Source organism: Nematolebias whitei, chromosome 4, assembly GCF_014905685.2.
Source record: "Nematolebias whitei isolate Nwh7 chromosome 4, NemWhi1, whole genome shotgun sequence".
In the NCBI taxonomy this organism is placed as follows: Eukaryota; Metazoa; Chordata; class Actinopteri; order Cyprinodontiformes; family Rivulidae; genus Nematolebias; species Nematolebias whitei.
Window position 1 is genome coordinate 15,007,243 of NC_056501.1, and position 19,493 is coordinate 15,026,735.

A 19,493-nucleotide genomic window follows, 5' to 3' on the forward strand; every position below is an offset into this window, starting at 1 on the left:
TTTGCTATGTTTTTGCTAACTTTTAGCTAGTGTTTTCTACTTTTTTGTTAACTATTTGGCATGTCCTTGCGGACAGCTGGCTACTTTAGTCGAGCTTGAAGGTGTCTCTTTTGGAGGTTGCTTCTTGGTTTCCATGGCGATGTTAAACAGAGTCTACTGTGGATGACGACACTGGGGTTCCAGCAGTTTCCAGTTCACGGCAGGACGTTGGTGGATCCTGAGTTGTTCCTGAACATCCTGACCAAGGTCCATTCATCCGAGGGTGACAGGTGAGTATCCGTCAAACCAGTGAGGGCTGTCAAGTAAAACCTTTAGTAAGCTGGAAAAGAAAAACTACCAGCTGAAGTCAGTCGTGATCAATAACAAGAATGGGCCTTGTTAACTGAAGCTGAAAGGACACGATTGGTGTATGTAAACTTCTGGTCCATTTTAAGATGTATCAATGTTATTAGAAATATTTCAGTGGTGTAAAAAATATTTTTGTCGATTTTCTCGATGATCTTTGAGTAACCACGACAGACCTGAACACAACGCACATGACCTCCTGGACTCCCAGATCCTCTGTTTTATTATCTCACCATGGCAGTTTAAAAACGCTTTACTTCAGATGTTTATGTGAGGAACTCACTTTGGGATGCTCAGAAAGATGATGTAAATATCTGTTTAAGTGTCTGCATTACACAACGGGATCATGTTCCAAGCTTCAACCTGAACTTTGTTACCGTCATGGGTTAAGATCGCGGATCATCTGCAGACTATTTACTTTTGAGTTGAGTCATTCCTCTACTTTTTTACCAAAGAAGGAGAGAAAAACAGAACTGAAGAGGGACAAAAAGCATCAAGTTAAATAAACAGTCTTTTCTTTCTAAATATAAAGAGAAATGTTCATTTTTTAGGATATAAACTGTATAATAACATAATTTTCCTGCAGGTCAGAGCTGCCTCGGACACATGCTTGTAATTATTAAGCCTCTGCTCTTTGATGCAGGAAATTTCTGACTGTTTTCCTGAAGATCTGTTTCCCAGCGTGGAGCCAATGAGAACGAGCAGTAAATTCCTGGCTGAGGTCATTGTTTGTTAGAATTTACACGGGTTTGAGCTGGTGGTTTCCTTTTTTTTCCTCCTTCTTCCTTTCTGAGCGACTCCCTCCGTCGTCTTTTTAAAGCAGCCTCTCCACACACACTCACACACACACACACACACACAGAGCTGCTGCTGCTGAGGGACTGATCTGCTTCACAAAGGTGAGTTTTAACAGCTCCTCTGTTTATCTTAGATTATTGAATGAAACAAGGACTGAAACAGAAAAAAGTTATCAGAAGGATGTTGATTTGTCTCACTTAAGGAGTCATTCCAGCTATTTCCTTCTCCGGTTAGTTTCAGTCAGGAATCCATAAACAGTATTTAGCTTGTTATTTGCAATTAATTTATGTTATTTCATCTGATTAATTTTGGAGTAATTGTGCAACAGGTGTTGCGTTTTAGCAAACCAGACCAACCAAAGCTCTAAGTTTTATCAAACTAATTCAGTTTTGCTTTGGGGCTCATTATCACCTGCTGTCAAAATGTGTGGGGGTCTGTTAGCAACATATCTCATGAACAAGGCGACACATTTTTAATGAAACTGTCAAAAAGCAATAATTGTATGAACATCTAGCTTCAGTTAACCCAGCTGAAGGTGAACTCCACCACTGAGCAAACAAAGAAACAAACACAAAATGTTTATAGCTCAGTCAGTTTTACAGATGTTGCCCTAAAATTGGGTCTGGTAGTAGCTGAGAGTCGTGCACAACACAGCCTCAGAGTGAGTCGTCTCGCAAATCACACAAAAATGTGCGCACACCTTTGTTTTTTATAGGATTGACTCAAAACTTGAAACGGTAATGCCTCATTTCTCAACCTAAGCTGATCTTAAAACTCCGGCATGAAAGGCAGCGGGCGATATGCATTCCTTCAAGGAAAACCAGACCTTTCGTCGGTAAAGAGAAATCTTGGCGTTCTACTGAAGAACAGTTAGGGTGCATCATAATGAGGGATTTCCTCTCCATCTGATAACTTAATGTTGAAGTTTAGAGGAAAGCGCTCGTGTAAGTTTTCACATGTAAAGTTCAACATCTTGGAGTTAGTTCAGTTTAGATGATTTATGAGTAAACCGGTAATAAACCAAAGTTTATCATCAACTGAGCCCAGTATCTTACCCTCCAGACACTGAGATGTTTGGTTATAAGCTCCAGTTTAAACAGAACTAAGCTGCATCAAATAATTCTTCTTCCCAGTAAAACAAACGATGCACTGTGATATTTGCTTCTTACACGTCTGTATTTGTGTAGATAACCACGCACAGAGCCGAAATGTGCTCCGTGTGGCTTTAGGCGGCACAGTCGCCTCCCTTTCTGATGGAGCAGCTGCCAAACCAAACGCATGATGTCATTTAAGAGAGCCAAAGATTACGGTTCTTTTTCTGGCGCTCCTTGTGCTTCCTCCATGACTTCACCGTCCTTCACGGCTCATAAAACATATTTCAATGCCTGATAAATTAACTGGGTTTCACTTTAAGAATGCCACTTTGTTTTGCACATAATGAAGTTCTTCAAGCGATCCATAAACTACATGTAGAACTGTAATGTGCCAATTATCTCACGTGCAAGACGTTTTCATAACTGCAGATGTATTTTTGTTAAACAAAGTGAAGGGCCAAGTCTGGTCCATGAGGGCTGTACGTGGTAGTGGGTGGGGGTGGTTGAACACACGGTGGAGCAGTGGTTAGATTTGTTGCCTTGCAGCAGGAAGGTCACCGGATCGCCTCCTGCCTTGTGGCTTTTCTGGGTGGAGTTTGTATGCTCTCTTTGTGCACGTGTTGTTATTTTTTGGGTACTCCGGTTTCCTCCCACAGACCAAAACATGCCTGTTGGATTCCTTGGTAACTCTAAACTGTCCCAGCTGTGAGTGAGAGAGTGAATGTTGTTTGTCTCCATGTCCCAAAATTAGTTGCGGAGCTCCTCAGGGTTCAATGCTTGGACCAATACTCTTTATATATATATATATATATATATATATATATATATATATATATGCTTCCATTAGGTAAAGTTCTTAACAGCATGGAATAAATTTTCATTGTTATGCTGATGATAGTTATTTTGTCCTGCCCCACTGTTCACAGGTGACTGTTGGAGCCATTTTAGCTTTTAGCTACAGTTTTGTTGACCCTTAACCTTTCCCTCTTTATGACCCAGAATAGAAAATGTAGGTAAAAAGTTTATATATTACGGGTACTTCATTTCTGAGTCACATGGAAAAAGGGGGAGGATGTTTTTCATGTGTTTATTTTAAAGCAACACAAAAATGTCAGAAATTATTCATTAAAAAAAAAAAACCTATAAGCTTTGCCAAGTTTTATTCTACTGATATATGTGAGGGTTAAATTAAGTTCTCCTGAGATTTTATCAATTGGACACCTTTTAAATGAAAGGTATATATATATATATATATATATATATATATATATATATATATATATGATAAATACAGTAAATAACATGTTCTGTATTTTACTAGTATATAGCTGTTTCTGGCGTTGGTATTTGTGATTTGGGTTTTAAACACAAACCTAAAACGTGTTGTCAACAACACTTCATTAAATTCATTAAATTGTTTCTAACGTTCGTTTTTTTTTAATCATTTTTAATACTTACTATTTTTGACATTTTCTCTTATTTTTTTATCTTCATTTTACATTCCTGTAATTCAGGCCAAATAACAACCAAAATTTTTCATTCAGAATAAAAAAAACATGACATTTATTTTAGATAACATGAAAAAAGAGGATGACAAAAAAAAAAAAGCAAAAAGAAACTATCTGTATGTGGCTACATTAAAATTGTTATTGAATAATGTGGACATAATGTAGTTTTCAGACATTGTAGAACAAATTGTCTCAGCGTTTGTGCAAATAAACAGCCTCACTTGTGCTAATTAACAACAAATGCTGTGTATAAACTCAAAGCTGGATTTTTCCTCAGTCTAACTTCTTAACATCTGGCTAAACAGCTGTGAGACTTAGCAGTTATTATATTTCATTGAAACTTATTTTTATATTAAAGGCTGGGCCCTGCAGGGCAGAACTTGTGGCCTCTGAACACATTTTGTTGGTGGCTATAATGTATCTGAACCACAGTGGCAGCTGTTTATTCAGGCAGCTTTTTGTTGAGAAGACACTCATCCTTCTTTTTTATTGCAAATGGAACATGGAGGAAAAGCTGAAGGGCGTGTCTTAGTGCTGTGAGCATGTTGATGAAGCGTGTGCTCTCCTAAATAGGGAACGCTGCTCGTTTCTCTGTGTGGGCTGAGCGAGCTGAGTGGAGGCAACAGCCACAAGCGCTCGAGGATAAACGAGCAATGAGGATACAAAACAAGAAGCTGGAAGATTTATGCTGAAAGATCAAACTGTTGTGTTCACATTTATTCAGCGTGACAAGTTGGAAACAATCTTATCGACACTTTATGTAAACCAGCCCCTGTCAGAGTCTTATGAAGCACCGTTACCCATAAAAGATGTGCAAGCTGCACAATCTTCACTGCTGCTGAAGTGGAGGCTCTTCAAGTTTGTCAACAGACTTTAAAGAGATCATCCAGGTATTGCAATGATCAATATCTTACCTGTTGTAGATACCTCCTTGAACAAACTCAGTTTGGAGAACTATAGTTTAATTCTGACAGGATTGGTAAGCTAAAGGCTAGTCTGAGCAGAGTTGAGTCTAAAGTGGATTACTGCTGCCTTAATCAAGGTCCTTTACTGTCATTCGCATCGCGTGGTACATGAGGTGGAATGAAATTGTGTACTCAAGGTCCCAGTTACACCCAAAAATAGCAAAAAAATAAAGTATAAAAAGAAACGGTATGTAAGGATCTAAGATGTACACTAAGATATACGCTAAACACTAATAATGTAAAATAATACGGTATATTAAACAGCAGCCCGAACATGAGTCTGTAGTGAGTAGATGGGTGTGAATGAATAATCAGCACTGAACTAAAGACATGACATCACCGTTCACGTGAATGCTGTTCATTAATATTTAAACCACCATCAGTTTTATAAAACGTTATTCTAGCAGAAATAGAACCAAATTCCTGCTGGATGTGCATCAAACTGCTCCTGAAGTTAATTAAACTAATTTAAGTAAACGTGTAATGTGAAACTGACGGTAATGTAAAGATTTATCGACTCTCACAAAAGGTTTAAGATTTGAGTTACTTTTAAGATGACATCAATTCATCTTGGTCCTTAAATTAAAATAAGAACTTCCTAAACTCAGTTTGATGAGAAGAAGAATAAAAAATTAAAAAATAAAAATGACCACGAGGTGAGGACTCTGTCACCATTTGCCGTCTTTGGTCTAGAGAAGAGAGAACAACAGGAGCAGAACAGAAATTGTCATTTTATTTTATGTTTGAGCAGAAAATTATGATTTTATTATTGTTTTGATTTTTTTTAGTATTGAGAAAATACTTTTTCAAGACTCAAATGCACTTTTCTGGCTTTCTCTTTGAAATCTCATTGAGTTTCTTCACTGTGACTGTAGATATCAGCAGAAGGAACAGACTCTTTGTGTTTGAGGCCAGTGGAAACTGAAGTGCACACACACACACACACACACACACACACACACACACACACGTACACTGAGCTTCATCAGTGTGTGAACGTGTGTCCAAACCTCGCCCGCTGCTTTGGAACAGTGTCTTCATTGATGACGCTCCCCTCACGGCCTTTTGTCCACACACTTTAACCTCAGCATGTCTGGGTCCTGCAGCCGGATCCTGACCTTATGTCTGTGTTCTGATGCTGCTTTCTGGTGTATTTTTGTGCGTGTGCACGGTGAGTCACTGTTCCCCTGACGGAGATAATGTGGCTCAGGCTGTCTGCCGACTAACCAGATTTGGAGGGCGGCTGAGACGCATGGAGATCCATGGCGAGAGGTCGAGCCCGTTGGCTCCAAGATGAAGATTCTGTTGCTGCTGGGTCCGACAGAACCACAGCAGCTGTTTGTTCCAGTCCCCCTCAGCGATTTAATCTCATTTATTCAGCAAGTACAGGCAGATATCTCGTTAGGAAACCTGGAGTAAAGCTTGTGGGCAAGAGACAGAGTCTGTTTCTTCCATCTAGTCCATAAGGAGGTGTCCAGGAGGGATCAGAGCCTGAACCACCTCCACTGACTCCTTTCGATGTGAGGAAGCAGCGACTCCACTCCGAGCTCCGATGGCGCTCCTCACCCCTCACCTTAAGGCTGAGCCCACCCCCCGCTCCCACTCTCACGACCTGGGGCTGACTCTTTAATTGAAAAAATGAAGACTGCATCGTTGTGCGCTGACAAAGATTAAAGTGAAGATCAGAAAATGAGCATGAATTTTAATCTGACATGAGTGTTCATGAAAACAACATGAAGAAGAACGAAAAAATGGGAGATATTCTTCCGTAATATAGAGCGGATCATCTTCCTCAGGAGGCATCTGTTGGCTGGGAGTCGTGGCGCCTCCCTGAACATTAATTAGTCTGTGTGGGTTTAGTCGAACTGGGCGACCAATTAGAAAAGAGGGACAAATGTAATTCTGTGTCCTACGGTAATGGACCAAATCAAATCTGTAATTACGACCAGATGTCCTTTCAAGAAGCAGCTCTAAAACACACCACATACTATTTTCTATATATATTTTTGGAGATCCATCCATCTTCTTGCACCCACTTCTCCAGCCTGTCTCTGGCAGTCACACACTGGACATGTCTCCAGTCCAACACAGGGACACGGAGACAAACAACCATTCACTCTCTCACAATAGAGACAATTTAGAGTTACCAATCAGTCCAACATGCATGTTTTTGGTCTGTGGGAGGAAACCGGAGTACCCGGAGAAAACATGCACGAGTACGACCTTCTCACTGAGGGACAACGCCTCTAACCATTGCACCACCGTATTGCCCGAGACGCTTTGATGACATAACCAATTTTCTTCTTAGAAAGCTGAAATTCATCCTGGCTTTAAAAGTAAAATCACTCTTGTAACTTTAGCTAGAGAAATTGCATTTCCTGCAAAAACGCAGTGTGAATGCTTACAGCATTGCTGAAGAACTTGCTGAAAAACAGCTGAAATGACCGTATATTTAAAAAAAAGACATACCATACCATACCATACCAATTTATTTATATAGCACTTAAAACAGCAACAAGGCCAACCAAAGTGCTGTACAAAAGAACACAAACATGCTGAAATGTAGCTGAAATGGAAAAACAAGTTAGCAGAAGAAAGTAGAAAGAATTCATATTTGCTGAATTTGGTTTAAATAAGCAGAAATGAGAATAAAAAATACTAAATTAGCTAAAAAAAAAAAAGCTCAAATTAGCTAGAAATGTAGCTGAAAAGGCAGAAAGAAGCTTAAACTACTTGAAGGAAGTGGAGAGAGCACAACTGTGCCCGATTAGGCTTAAACAAGCAAATGAGCATAAAAAAGTGGAAATTATCTGGAAAAAACAGAAATTTGAAAAAAAAAACAGCTAAATAGTAGCTAAAGAAGCAAAAATAAGCTTAAATTACCAGAAGGAAGTGGAGAGACCACATTTTTGCTGAATTAGGCTGAAAAAAGTTGAAATGAGTGCAAAAATGTGGAATTAGCTGAAAAATATAAATGAGCATAAAACGGCAAAATTGTAGCTGAAATGGAAGAAATATCTGAAACTTTCAGAAATAAGCTGAAAGGAGCATAACAAGCTGAAATTAGCAGAAAGAAGTTAGAAGCCCAAACATGTTGTTAGCAGAAATAACCTGAAAGGAGCACAAACGGCTGAAAAAACAGCTGGAATTAGCTGAAAGTAGCTGAATTTTTATTTTTTGCACAAGGAAGCTGAAAGAAGCTGAACCAGAACAAAATGTGAAAGGAGCAGTAAAAGGTTTTAAACAGATCTAAAAATTTGAATGATGTAAAATGAGCTCAAATCATTTCCTACGAGGAATAAAAAGGCAGAAAAGGCTAAAGATTTCTAAAAGCTAAATCTAAAAAAGTTAAATCTGGTCCAATGGACATTCAAAAAACAAAACAACAACAACAACAACAAAATTAACAAAAAAATGTAGAAACATTTTGTCTCTCATCCGAGAGACTTTCTCAGTCTGAGGTGCTGTATTCAGCTCAGTCTCTTAAATAGCACCTTCTCAGAGTGGATCAACCAGTTTGCTGCTGACAACCAAAACCAGCTGATCACATGATCAAGAAGGACCATCAGCCTAACAATGGATCATTAGCACACTGATGGCTGTTTACTGTTCACAGAGGGCTGAGTGATACTAGCAATCACAGAGGGGGACAGTTGAACCCGGAGGCCTCCACCCCTGTTTAATGATGGACGGTTTCTTTTCACAAAGATGGCCTCCTTTACTCCTCTCTCAAACCATCGTTCCTCTATGTCCAGGATGTGAACATCTTCATCCCTGAAAGAGTGACCGCTGGCCTGGAGATGAGTGTAGACCGCAGAGTCCTGGCCTGATGATGTTGATCTTCTGTGCTGGGCCATCCTTTTGGCCAGTGGCTGTTTAGTTTCCCCGATGTAAGACTGATCACCCTCCTGACACTGAACAGCATACACAACATTACTCTGTTTGTGCCGGGGGACTGGATCTTTGGGATGAACCAGTCTTTGCCGTAATGTATTTTGGGGTTTAAAAGCCACTGGGACGTTATGTTTAGAAAATAAACGTCTCAGTTTCTCTGATACTCCCTCAACATATGGAATGACCACTGGTCTGGGTTCCTCCTTTTCACCTGATGGCTGACTGGAGTCCTGTTTGGGTTTCTTCTCTGCTTTCAGGAAGGCCCAGTTGGTTGTCAGCAGCAAACTGGTTGATCCACTCTGAGAAGGTGCTATTTATAAGACTGAGCTGAATACAGCACCTCAGACTGAAGAAGTCTTTCGGATGAAAGACGAAACGTTTCTACATTTTTTTTTTTTTTTGCTTTGTTTTGTTTTTTGAATGTCCAGAGGACCAGATTTAACTTTGTTTAGATTTTTATACCTGGATTATTGAGCATGCATCAGGATATCTAAAAGCTAAAGTTGTGCCGATACCAAAAGTCATAACAGGAAAAGAGCTGAACGTTTTGATTTGGGATTTATTGAAATGGTTCACAAATAGCGGAACGAGAGCGACACTGAAAAACGTACGGAATAGTTTAAAGTAAATGGAGGAATATGGCATAATAATAATAATAAATGTAAACAGAATCACAACAGTGTGAATGCTTAATAAGCATTGACACAATAAAACGAAAAGTTGTGGTTGATGACAGGAATCCAGATGTTGCTCAAGATGAACAGATCCTCGTTGCTGATCCTAACAGTAAAGTGATTTCTGCTCACTGTCAGATGTTCTTTGTTTTACAACTCTCTGGTTGTTCCCTCCTGCACATCTTATGGATACAGCCGGGAGACTTGTTTCTTTTCTAGAGGATGGGCTAAAAAACAAATCTGCAATTTTAAACAAACATAATAAAGATGAACTTGTGGGGTTTTCCTGGTATAAAATTATATATACAGTAAAAGTTGGGTTTAGCTCCAATGCATTAGTAAAATTAAACGCCAAGGCCACACGTTTCTAGAGTTGAATATTTAAATCATTAAAAGAATTGATTAAACCTCATATGTTGCTAACAACCTTAAACTCGACTTGTGCGATGCGTTTGGTGTTGCCTGCAGCTGTGACTTATTCTCTTTGAGTGAACATCTGCGAGACACCCGGACCCGAGCCTTGTTGCCTTCTCTGCAAAACTTTGCTCTGACTCGATAATTTATGCAAAGTTTAGTTTGTTTACATGAATCCACCCACAAACACAATCTGATCTGACGTGTTCTGTTCACGTTCAACAGTAGGACATGTCATATCAGGTGGTGGGAGTATCCGTTAACCTCCGCGGACCTTTAGATTGTGTTTTCTCTTTTTTTAACGGCTGATGTTACCGCAGAGGAATCTGTTTTGTATCACCTAATCTGCCCTCGCTCGCTCGTTCATCCACACACCCTAAAAAGGACAGGAGGGGGGTGAAGGTTGGATTTGGATGTGGGGTCAGGGCTTTGTTTGGGTCACAGAGGGGTATATACAGGCCTCCAGGACTAAATGATGCTCCACGTTTGTTGGTTTGACCCTCTGTGGACGTTGCATCGCCTGGTTTGGTTTTTCTGCCTGACTGGAATCGAACATGACTTACAGACACTCAGGTAAAATGTTTGAAATTATTCACTGCTTCACTTTTCATATGGTTCGTTCTTCATCACGTAAAAAGGCCTGTGTTGTTTTGACATGTTAAAAGGTTTATTTATCTTATCATTTATCTTTAACTCTGAGAGTTTTTCCATTTACAGTTGAGATAAAAAAAAAATCCAGATTTTTTCAAAAACCTTTTATTTTCCTGAGAGGCAGCTCCATCATGCCCAGGAGAATTAAAGTTTGCTTTAAAAGTTCAAATTTAATATAACGTTTTTTTTTTTCTAGTAAGATAATTTACTTTGACATTTATTCCATCATATTGCTGGGTACAAAATCTCTGGTACAGCTAATTCTCGAAAACAAAAAGCGAGATTTTTCTTAAAAATATTCGATTTATTGATTTTCTTCATTAACATCATCCGACTTCAAGTTTCCTCTCAGCTTGGATTAATTTTTGGTGAAACATAAACTGTTATTGCTGCAAAATGACCTGTGGAAAAGCCAAAATGTCAATATAATTAAGAAAAAATATATTTTGGATATGAAAATTCTATCAAACACTTATATTTTGTGATCTATATGCATTATATTGTGTACTTTTTTTTTTTTTTTAAATATATAATGCACTTTAAACACTTTAGCATATGTGTCAAACTCAAGGCCCGGGGGCCAAATGTGGCCCTTGTTGACCTCTTATCTGGCACCCAAGGTGTTATTTTAAATGTAAAATACTTTTATCACTTTAATGTTTTCGGTAATCTTTGATTATGATGTTAAAAGTGCAACAGAGAACATCAAATGAGACCAATCAAACTCTTGTCGAGGAACCTGCAACCAAGAAAAGATGTTGGGTATCTGACGCGTTAATGTAGATTCTGAAACTGGCCCTTAGTTTGAAAAAGGTTTTAATTTTTGCCCCCTTTTGTAATTTATTTATAACATTGTTTAAAAAAAACAGCCCTTTTAGTCCCAGCTCAGTTTGTAGCATTTATGTGAAGGAGGCTGTATTCAGTCAGCTGCATCATTGAAGGAGGCAGGTTTGCCAACTTCTGAGTCACTGGTCCCACCATGACCTTTGTCACAGCAGAGGACTTTTCCCCAAAGAGGCCAATAATCCCCCACTCCTGCACAGCTGAGGGTCAGTGCATACCACACAGATCACCCAACAGGTGATGCTCTGTTTGCAACAAAAGCTTAAAATACTGGACGAGTTTCAGCCGGAGCCACAACAAGCATCACTCTGCGGAGAGGAGCAGTGTTCTTTAAATAAAAAGAGTTTAAAATAGAATCAACTGACAGCTGCGATGTGACAGGCTTGTGGTGGACTGAGAGGGTTTTTCCTGTTGATTAGCTCACATCCATCCATCCTCCACACTCAACAGAAGCTCGTGTCTCTGTGGGAGGCTTGGCGTCTTCACAGCGCTGTTTACAACATGCCTCATAAATAGCAGCAGTCCCCATTTCATAAATGTTTTGCTAGTCGCTATGGCGACCAGGACTCGTTCCACACATCGTTTCCTCCGTTGCTCCTGTTGTTGGCGATTAGATTAAAATACCTGCGGTGCTGTTTGTGTTCAGCTGCTACATGAGGGTGTAAATAAAGTTTTAGTCTGCACTCCACCTCACACCTTCATGAAGAATACATGTGGTGAAAATCAAATGCTGATTATTGTGTGAATGTTTATGAAGCATTCACTCCATTGTGATCCTCGTTTCTTCTGTACGTTTTTCAGCATCTTTCTCGTTCCAGTTTTTGTGCTATTTCAACAAATCATGTATCAAAATGTTCAGCTTTCAGGACAATCCTGCTATGACTTTTGGTATGGGTGCAACTTTAGCTTTTAGAAATATTTAGCCTTTTCTGACATATTTTTCTCATCGGAAATGAATTGAGCTCATTTTACATCCTTCAAATCTTTAGATCTGTTGACAACATTTTACTGCTCCTTTCACATTTGTTCTGGTTCAGCTTCTTTCAGCTTCCATCTGTAATTTTTTTTTTATAGCTATCTTCAGCTAATTTAAGCTGTTTTGCGCTCCTTTCAAATTCTTTCTGCTAATTACGATACAACATTTCTGTGCTTTTTCTAATTTATTTCTGCTCCTTTCAGGTTATTTCTGCAAGTTTCAGATTTTTCTACTATTTCAGCTACTATTTAGCTATTTTTACCATTTATGTTCATTTGAGCTTTTTCCAGCTAATTCCACATTTTTTTGCACAAATTTAAACTATTTTCAGCTTAATTCAGCAGAAATGTGCTCTCTCCACTAAGCTCTTTCTGCTTTTTAGCTACTAGCTGTTTGCAAATTTCTTTTTTCAGATTATTTCCACTTTTTGTGCTCATTTCCGCTTCTTTCAGCATACTTGGGCAAATGTATTTCTGCTTATTTAAGCTTGTTCTATAGCTTTTCAGCTACGTTTAACCAATTTTTAGCTACTTTCAGCTGTTTTCAGATAAATATGTTTTTATGGTAATTTCTGTTACATTCAGACAAAATAACTTCTTTCTGCTAATTTCAGCATATTATGCTCCTTTCAGCTTAATTATGCTAGTTTTAGCGATTTCAGCTACTTTTATTCTAATTTTAGCTTTTTCAACTTATTACTTTTTTTCTGCTTCCTTCTAGTTTAAGCTTCTTTCTGCCTTTCAGATACTTTTCAGCCATTTTTTGGATAATTTTAGCCTTTATTAGCTACTTTCCTTTTTCTTCTGCTCATCTCTGAATATCTAAACCAGTTTCAGCAAATATGTGTTTTTGCTGCTTTCTTCTGCTAGTTTAGTTTTTCCATTTCAGCATGTTTTTTCATAGCCAATTTCAGCTCTCTGCAAGTTCTTCTGCATTTTTGCAGGAAATACAATTTGCAATTTCTATCTACAAACATTTCTGATCCAATGAGTGGTTTAAAGTGCAGACAGACAGTGTGAGACTGATCCGAACACTTTAAAGATATAGAATCTGCAGGAGGGACAACAACAAGCAGACGTGTGAGCTGCTGTTTCACTTCTCCCACACTTCTCTCATCAGTTTGGTATGCTGCTGAGAGCTGGGTCTAACGGTGTCTTTATGAGAACGTGGAGAAAAACATGGGGCTTTTGTTAAAGACGTCTGACTTTATTTTAATGTACAGATGTTTCCACTGAGATTTTAATAAGTTTTACACACAGGGCTGAGAAAAAGCATTGAATAATTGCTCATTTTCACAAATCTTTGGCTTCCAAGGAGCCAGACTTCTAGTCTGATTAAGTTCCTCAGAGGGCCTTTCAAAGTTTTTCTTCACGGTTCGGCTTCTTTATTCCTCTTGTTTTCGGTCCAGTCCCTGAATATTTTCACAAGAATGCTTTTAGTTTAAGCCACCTAAGTTTGACCCATGAATCATTGGGGGATAGAAAAGAATCAGGAGATGAACCAGAGTTGTGTCAACACTTACAGATATGGATACATTTGCTGGTAGCCTTCCACAATAATCAAAACCACAACTGTTGGGACAGGAGCCACAAAGCTCCAGTTTTCTCTTGGATCTCAGAAACATTGAAACTTCTTAACACAAAATTTGGCAAACTCCTATCTGGCTTTTTTGTTTATGTTTGTAGCAGAGCCCTTTTAGATTTTATTCAATGGTGCCCATTATGATTCCAAGTGTGATGGACGGTGCTCAGAAACCTTGACCTTGGAGTTCAGCTTGAACGGCTTCCTTGGCTCTTTAACTATTGTCAGCATTTGTCTAATTAACCTGGGGTTGCATTCCCTCTTGCCTCCACATCCTGGGATGTTGGCTAGTGTCAGGAACCTTATACTTTTAAATAATATTGGCAGCTGTGGTCAGAAGACCAGGACGCTGCTTAGTGATAGTCTTGTAGACTTTACCTTCAACATGGACAACTATTATCTTCTTTATTTACCATTTCTTAAATTTTAACTGGATTGTTTTTTTGAGTCTAAGCTGGATTCGAAAAAGTTCCTGTTCCTTAAATGTAGCTGAGAATCAACAGAAACTATAATCCACAACTTTTATTTTGGTCTCCCCTCAGGACCGAGGAGTTACCTCACCTCCACCATGACCGATCGCTTCGACTGCTACTACTGCCGTGACAACCTGCACGGGAAGAAGTACGTGAAGAAGGATGAGAAGCACGTGTGCACCAAGTGCTTCGATAAACTCTGCGCAAACACCTGTGCAGAGTGCAGGCGCCCGATTGGAGCCGACTCAAAGGTAAAAGACAAATGCAAGGAATGCGAGTGAAGAAGAATCAGATATATACTGTATATATAAAAAAATACCTTTCCCCCACAGACGGACAATAAAATGCGGCTGTTAAGAAACACTAGTTTGGAGTAAAATCTTTGTCAGTGCAACTTTGTGGATGTAATAGTCACCCATCAGTATTTTTTATGCTTTTGTGTTCATAAATGAAATACATACCTCATCCTACTTCATATTAATTCTTGCATCCTCTGCATCTCTGGATTCTGGCCGTCCACATGATGAGTAAACAAACTTCACATTAAGGAAGACTTTGAGCAGATGTTTAAATTCAAACCCTTATGTTCAGGAGCTGCACCATAAGAACCGTTACTGGCACGAGGATTGTTTCCGCTGCGCCAAATGCTACAAGCCGCTGGCCAGCGAGCCATTCAACGCCCGGGACGACGGCAAGATCATGTGTGGCAAGTGTGGCTCGAGGGAGGATGGAAACCGCTGCCAGGGCTGCTACAAGGTGGTGATGCCAGGTGGGTCCTTGTTATATTTTTGTGTGTTAGAGCCCTAATAAATTACCACATTTCAGTGTTAAAGTAAGGTTTTCTTTAACTAAAAAACACCATCTACAGATGAAAAAAGAAAGGAAATACTTTACGCTGTTGTTTTAGGGTCCAAGAATGTGGAGTACAAGAACAAGATGTGGCACGAGGAATGCTTCAAATGCTTTGAATGCAATCAGCCAATACGCTCACAGAGTTTTGTGACCAAAGGTGATGACATCTACTGCCCTCCTTGCCATGAAAAGAAGTTTGCCAAGAAATGCTTCCACTGCAAGCAGGTGCATGTTGACCTCAGAATTCAGCAGAATGAGGAACATTTCAGTCTTGTTTCATCTGACATGATGCTCTCTGCTTCTTTGTTCAGCCCATCACCTCTGGAGGGGTCAGCTACCAGGACCAGCCCTGGCACTCTGAGTGTTTTGTGTGCCAGACCTGCCGTAAACCTTTGGCAGGAACTCGCTTTACCTCCCACGAGAATCACGTTTACTGCGTGGACTGCTACAAAACTGACGTGGCCAAGAAGTGCCATGGCTGCAAGAACCCCATCACAGGTTAGGCCGTAGACCACTGGTATACATAATTTCCATAAATCTTGACTGGATGTGCGCAACATGATATCACCACCATCTTGGTAGGCAAGTGCTAGACAGTAACGGCTTCAAAACTACTCTTGACCAATGTGCAAGAGCAAGATATAAACAGCAGATTTTCCCAACATTAGATGTTTGTCTGTGCAGAGTAAGAGTATTCAGTTTTGACATTTAGTACATAGCATTGCTTTGCAGACATTCTAAATCCTGACCCAAGTAGTTCTAGCACACATACATACTGGTACATAATCTTCCACTTGTTCCGAAGTCGGGTCACAGGGGCAGCATCTTGAGCAGGGAGGCCTAGATATCTCTTTCCACACTCACCTCTTCCATCTCTTCTGGGAGGACCCCCGAGGTGTTCCGAGACCAACCGAGAGACGTAGTCTCTCTAGCGTGTCCTGGGTCTTCCCCAGGGCCTCCTCCCAGTCAGACATGCCCAAAGCACTTCCCTGGGGAGGCGCCCAGAAAGCATCCTTACCAGATGCACGAACCACCTCAACTGGCTCTTTTCAATGTGGAGGAGCAGCGGTTCTACTCAGACTCTCTTCTGGATAACTGAACTTCTCACCCTGTCTCCAAGGGAGAGTCCAGCTATCCTGCTGAGGAAACTCATTTCAACTGCCTGTATCCACAATCTCATTCTTTTGGTCACTACCCAAAATTTGTGACCATAGGTGAGGGTAGGAACGTAGACTGACCGGTAAACAGAGAGCTTTGCCTAACAGCTCAGCTCCCTCTTCACCACAATGGACCAGCACAGAGTCCACAAGACTCCAGATGATGCACCAATCCATCTGTCAAACTCACGCTCCATTCCCTCATTGGTGAACAAAACCCCGAGATACTTGGAACCTCACCCTCGACCCATACTGTCCATAACAGGACTGTTATGGAGTATTTTTGGATGTGTTTCTGCACACATACAAGAATATTTACAACTTACTTGAATAAAAGTGATTTGAGCAGATTCTAGACCTGGGGTATCCAATCCTAGTTCTGCAGGACTACTTACCTACTTACAGGCCGAGATGGGTAGAGGTAGAGTAGTCGACTTGGTTTGAAAGTCTCCATTCGACTCCCCGCCATTCCCATGTCGTGGTGTCCCTGACCAAGACACCCAATCCCTAATTGCTCCTCGGGTGCCCAAATATCCGCCCACTGCTCCACCTGGGTGTATCTCAGGTGTGATGGGTTAAATGCGGAGAACTAATGTCGTCATTGTACAGCATACAATGATAACACATAGCACCTATTATTACCCGTTTTAAATGTTTCTCTGCTCCAACGCACCTGCTTCTGCAGAACTTAAAGATCCATTCACTTAATCAGGTGACTTGGAGCAGAGAAACAAAGTGGCCCTTGAAGACCAGGATTGGACATGCCAGTTCTCTTTTTCGAAGGATTATTCTTGCGGTCGAGGTTCTATGCGCAACTCTGTTTTATTTTTGGAAAGCAGTGAAAACTAGTTTGCTGAACCACTGCGAGGTTAGAACATCCTTTAACCCAACATGAAAGCTTAGTTTTATGTTGGGAAGCTTTTGTTTGCCTATCGAGATGGCTTGCGACAAAGTGCCTGGATGTGTGATGTCACATGAGAACTAAGTATACCTAATCGTTGAAGCTGCAAAGTACAAGCTAAATGGATGTCTGTAGTAGTTTTTAACTCCGGCCTCTCCGTGTAAACAACATGGGACATAATTCTTCCATTATTAATGCAGTTTTTACATTGTTATCAATCTCCTGTAATTTTTATTACGAGTATTCTGGTTGTGTTGCAAGTGTAAACCCCTTGTGCGCAGGAACACAAACCTGAACACTTCAGTAGAAACTAGGCCAGTGTGGTGTGTGAACACAGCTTCTTGAGTGCGTTTGACTGGGTAACGTGATGGGAGCCGAGATGCTGAGAAATAGGACACTGCGGTACAACGTAGATACCTAAATGAGTGTCTACACGGGTCTAACTAGGTTACTTGTTTACCGAGACATTGACCTTAATATAAACTCACAGATGCCCCATTGTTTCTGCAGGGTTTGGCCATGGAACCAACGTGGTGAATTATGAGGGATTTGCCTGGCATGAGTATTGCTTCAACTGCAAGAGATGCTCCCTCTCATTGGCCAACAAGCGCTTCGTCCTCAACGGAGATCACATCTACTGCCCCGACTGCGCTAAGAAGCTGTAAATGGCACAATTAGCCGAAATGAGTTTGAAGTAGAGTCGTGGAAAAGTGCCTCTTTAGAGTCACCGAGTTCAGCTTTGATTAGAAAATATGAACTTATTTCTGTATAAGCATGCATGCAAACAGTTTTGTTGAAAAACAAGTTTTTCCAACTTACTCAGCTCTAGCTTCCACCTGTCTAGTTTGTTTCAGTTTTAAATGTTAGTTTCTAACACTTTTTTTAAGTGCCTTACTGGATTCGTTTCCCAGATTAAATGCTGGCTGCTGCTCAAACAGCTTTGATGAATAATCTGCCCCATCTCTGTATGTTTGAAAATATTTTAGAGTACATTTAAAACACAGTTTGTGACTGATGCTGAAAAAAAAAAGCATGTATTCAAGCTTGATGTTTGATGCAAAATAAAAGAATGTGACAAGCTTCAGATGTTTATCCCCCCCCCCCCCAACAAGAAACTGAAATTGACAAAAGGATTATTTTTGCAAGACTTTATTGTTTTAACAGTCTGAATAATATTTGCTCTCTTTAGATATATTTACAATACAGATTTAATTTGTGGACATGGGTTTGATATTAAATCTTCACAGTCACCCTGGTTGATTGTCGAGGCCGAGGTAAAGACACGCTTAGTTGACTAATGCAACAAAAAACAAAACTAAATCTTGATCTAAGGCACTGTTCTATTTTATCACTAGTTAATTTTGAGGGCAAAAAGCTATTCGTTCTGTCTTTGCGACCTGAAAGATGCAGGAGGATCTGAAAAATACACACAATGAGTTTAAGCAGCAGCTGTATGAGCTCCTCATGGGTGGACAGTGGAACAGGAAGGAACGTTTGGGTAGATGTCATTTAAAGTTTAAACTAAGACAGAACCATGGGTGTTTTTTGTCTCTAAATATCACAGCTCATCTAATTTGTACAGTAAAGCTACTCCTCAGTAATCTTTCACCTTTGATAGTGCAGAGTCTCATAAAAGTTTGATAAAAGTATATACAAATGGCTGAACGCGAGCGGCTCTTAGAGATATAGCTAAAGGACAGTTTATGGAGGCTGTTACATTCACTGAGCTTTGTGATCAAAGCAGAGATCATTTAAGCTTGTAGAAAGAGATTTTAGTTATTCAACAACAACAAAAAAAGGCAGAAGTCCTCAAACCTCATCGTCATCGACTAGTCAAGCAGAGGGAACCTGAACATTTCAACACAAAAAACAAAATGAAAAACAGAGACGTCAAACCTGACCCACGTGTTTTGATAAATCGTTACTACAGTAGATCAGCTGAAACCTGAGCTGATGTGCCAATCATTAACCACTCACACCTTAATTTATGGACACATATAAAACACATTTTGACGACATTAAAAGCACCATGAGGAACAACCATGACTCGCATCGTAGGTCAAACATGGCTCTACATGCCCTTCAAACAGCCAACTGTTACACTCCATGTTTAGATAATATAGTTCTGCACTTTGTCTTTTGCTTTGCAGAGCACATGGGCTACAGAGGCTGATGCAAATTTTAGGGGTCCCAGAGTAAACCAGCTGAATGCAGCCAACCTAAAACAGGTCACCACTCAAACAGAAACCAAAAAGACTTCATTAATCCACAACCTGAGCCGCTTCATCCAAAACATGGCTTAAACGGCCTAATACTGATTAAATACACGACATGGTAACACTTAAATAAATGTAGAAATGCATTCTC

General features: G+C 40.0%; 1 protein-coding gene across 2 annotated transcripts; it reads left to right on the plus strand.

The window, feature by feature from the left end:
• Positions 1 to 1,095: 1,095 nt before the first annotated feature.
• Positions 1,096 to 18,200, plus strand: fhl1a (four and a half LIM domains 1a). 2 transcript variants are annotated; one of them, XM_037675746.1, is made up of 6 exons: positions 1,096 to 1,244; positions 14,286 to 14,467; positions 14,808 to 14,985; positions 15,124 to 15,293; positions 15,380 to 15,566; positions 17,637 to 18,200. In XM_037675746.1, exons 2-6 carry the CDS (start codon positions 14,312 to 14,314, stop codon positions 17,789 to 17,791), a joined length of 846 nt encoding a protein of 281 aa, XP_037531674.1. In that variant the 5' UTR covers positions 1,096 to 1,244; positions 14,286 to 14,311; the 3' UTR covers positions 17,792 to 18,200. The 2 variants fall into 2 exon arrangements, with proteins under 2 accessions (XP_037531674.1, XP_037531673.1); XM_037675745.1 differs by lacking the exon at positions 1,096 to 1,244 and adding an exon at positions 10,179 to 10,265.
• Positions 18,201 to 19,493: the final 1,293 nt, after the last annotated feature.

Bases quoted from the DNA above. Each gene is read 5' to 3' on its own strand.
- fhl1a (XM_037675745.1), top strand. The intron at 15,294-15,379 runs GTGCATGTTGAC...TTCTTTGTTCAG, and splicing joins AATGCTTCCACTGCAAGCAG to CCCATCACCTCTGGAGGGGT. The intron at 15,567-17,636 runs GTTAGGCCGTAG...TTGTTTCTGCAG, and splicing joins CTGCAAGAACCCCATCACAG to GGTTTGGCCATGGAACCAAC.